The 1,014-nt window shown below is 50.1% G+C and overlaps 1 protein-coding gene across 1 annotated transcript in view; it reads right to left on the reverse strand.

The window, feature by feature from the left end:
* Positions 1–156: 156 nt before the first annotated feature.
* The window catches only part of LOC119587296 (glycine-rich cell wall structural protein-like), a gene marked incomplete in the record, with an annotated part of 1,517 nt that continues 659 nt past the window's right edge, over positions 157–1,014 (reverse strand). The window contains 1 exon segment of the mRNA XM_037936047.1: positions 157–1,014. Coding sequence (XP_037791975.1) covers positions 321–1,014 — 694 coding nt within the window.

Raw genomic sequence — 1,014 nt, forward strand, 5'->3', positions numbered from 1 at the left:
CTTTTATTTAGCTTTATTCCTCCTTATAAAACACTATATAATTGGAGTTAAAATCTACTTAAAGGCATACAAAATCAAAGACACACTTATCTATTATGCTAGTGCTGAGATAGGCTCCTTAACTAATTACTTAAGTTTAGTTATGCCTGTCTATTTGTATGGGAACGAAGGAGAGGAAAATATAGCGTAGTCATTTGAAATGATATATATTTGTAGAAGAATCAACAATAAAACAGTAAAAAAATAGCAGTACATTAAAATTATAAAGAATTGATGACCATAATGGTATCATCTGTGAACTTGTCCAGGTAAATATTTGCCTAAGGCCCGGAATAAGTGTTACTAGGAGGGCTGTAGTCTCCACCTGGGGCTCCACCGCCTGAGCCTCCACTGAAACCACCTCCTGAACCGCCTCCGAATCCACCTCCTGAACCGCCACCGAATCCACCTCCTGAACCGCCTCCGAATCCACCTCCTGAACCGCCTCCGAATCCACCTCCTGAACCGCCTCCGAATCCACCTCCTGAACCACCTCCAATTCCACCTGCGCCTCCACCCAATCCTCCACTTCCTGCCCCACCAGCGCCGCCGATAACCTGGCCACCGCCGTCAGCAGCGGCTTGGAGGGCAGTCTGGAGATCCACACCAATGGGCAGCTGGGGATTCTCACCATCGGCGTAGTTGACGAAGTAAACCTCAGGATCGGAAGGAGGAGGAGCTGTCACTTCGATCACCCGCTGGCCTCCTCCGCCGTCGTTCTTGTTCAGGACGTAGATGATATTCTCCTGCCTTGGTGGAGGAACGATGACGGGGTCAGGTCCTTCGGCTTGCTCTGGAAGGCGGACGAAAACAATGTTGTGCTCGACTTTCGGCGGCGGGATGCTCGGTGGGGGACCGCTTGGCTGCTGAGGTTGGTCGGGAGCGTCGTAAACGTAGACGTTTCGCGAGATTATAGGTCTGACGCACGAGCCGTCTACGTGTTGAACCTCTCCATCCCTGCATCCTCCTCCATAT

Source organism: Penaeus monodon, chromosome 22 (assembly GCF_015228065.2).
Source record: "Penaeus monodon isolate SGIC_2016 chromosome 22, NSTDA_Pmon_1, whole genome shotgun sequence".
NCBI classification, from domain to species: Eukaryota; Metazoa; Arthropoda; class Malacostraca; order Decapoda; family Penaeidae; genus Penaeus; species Penaeus monodon.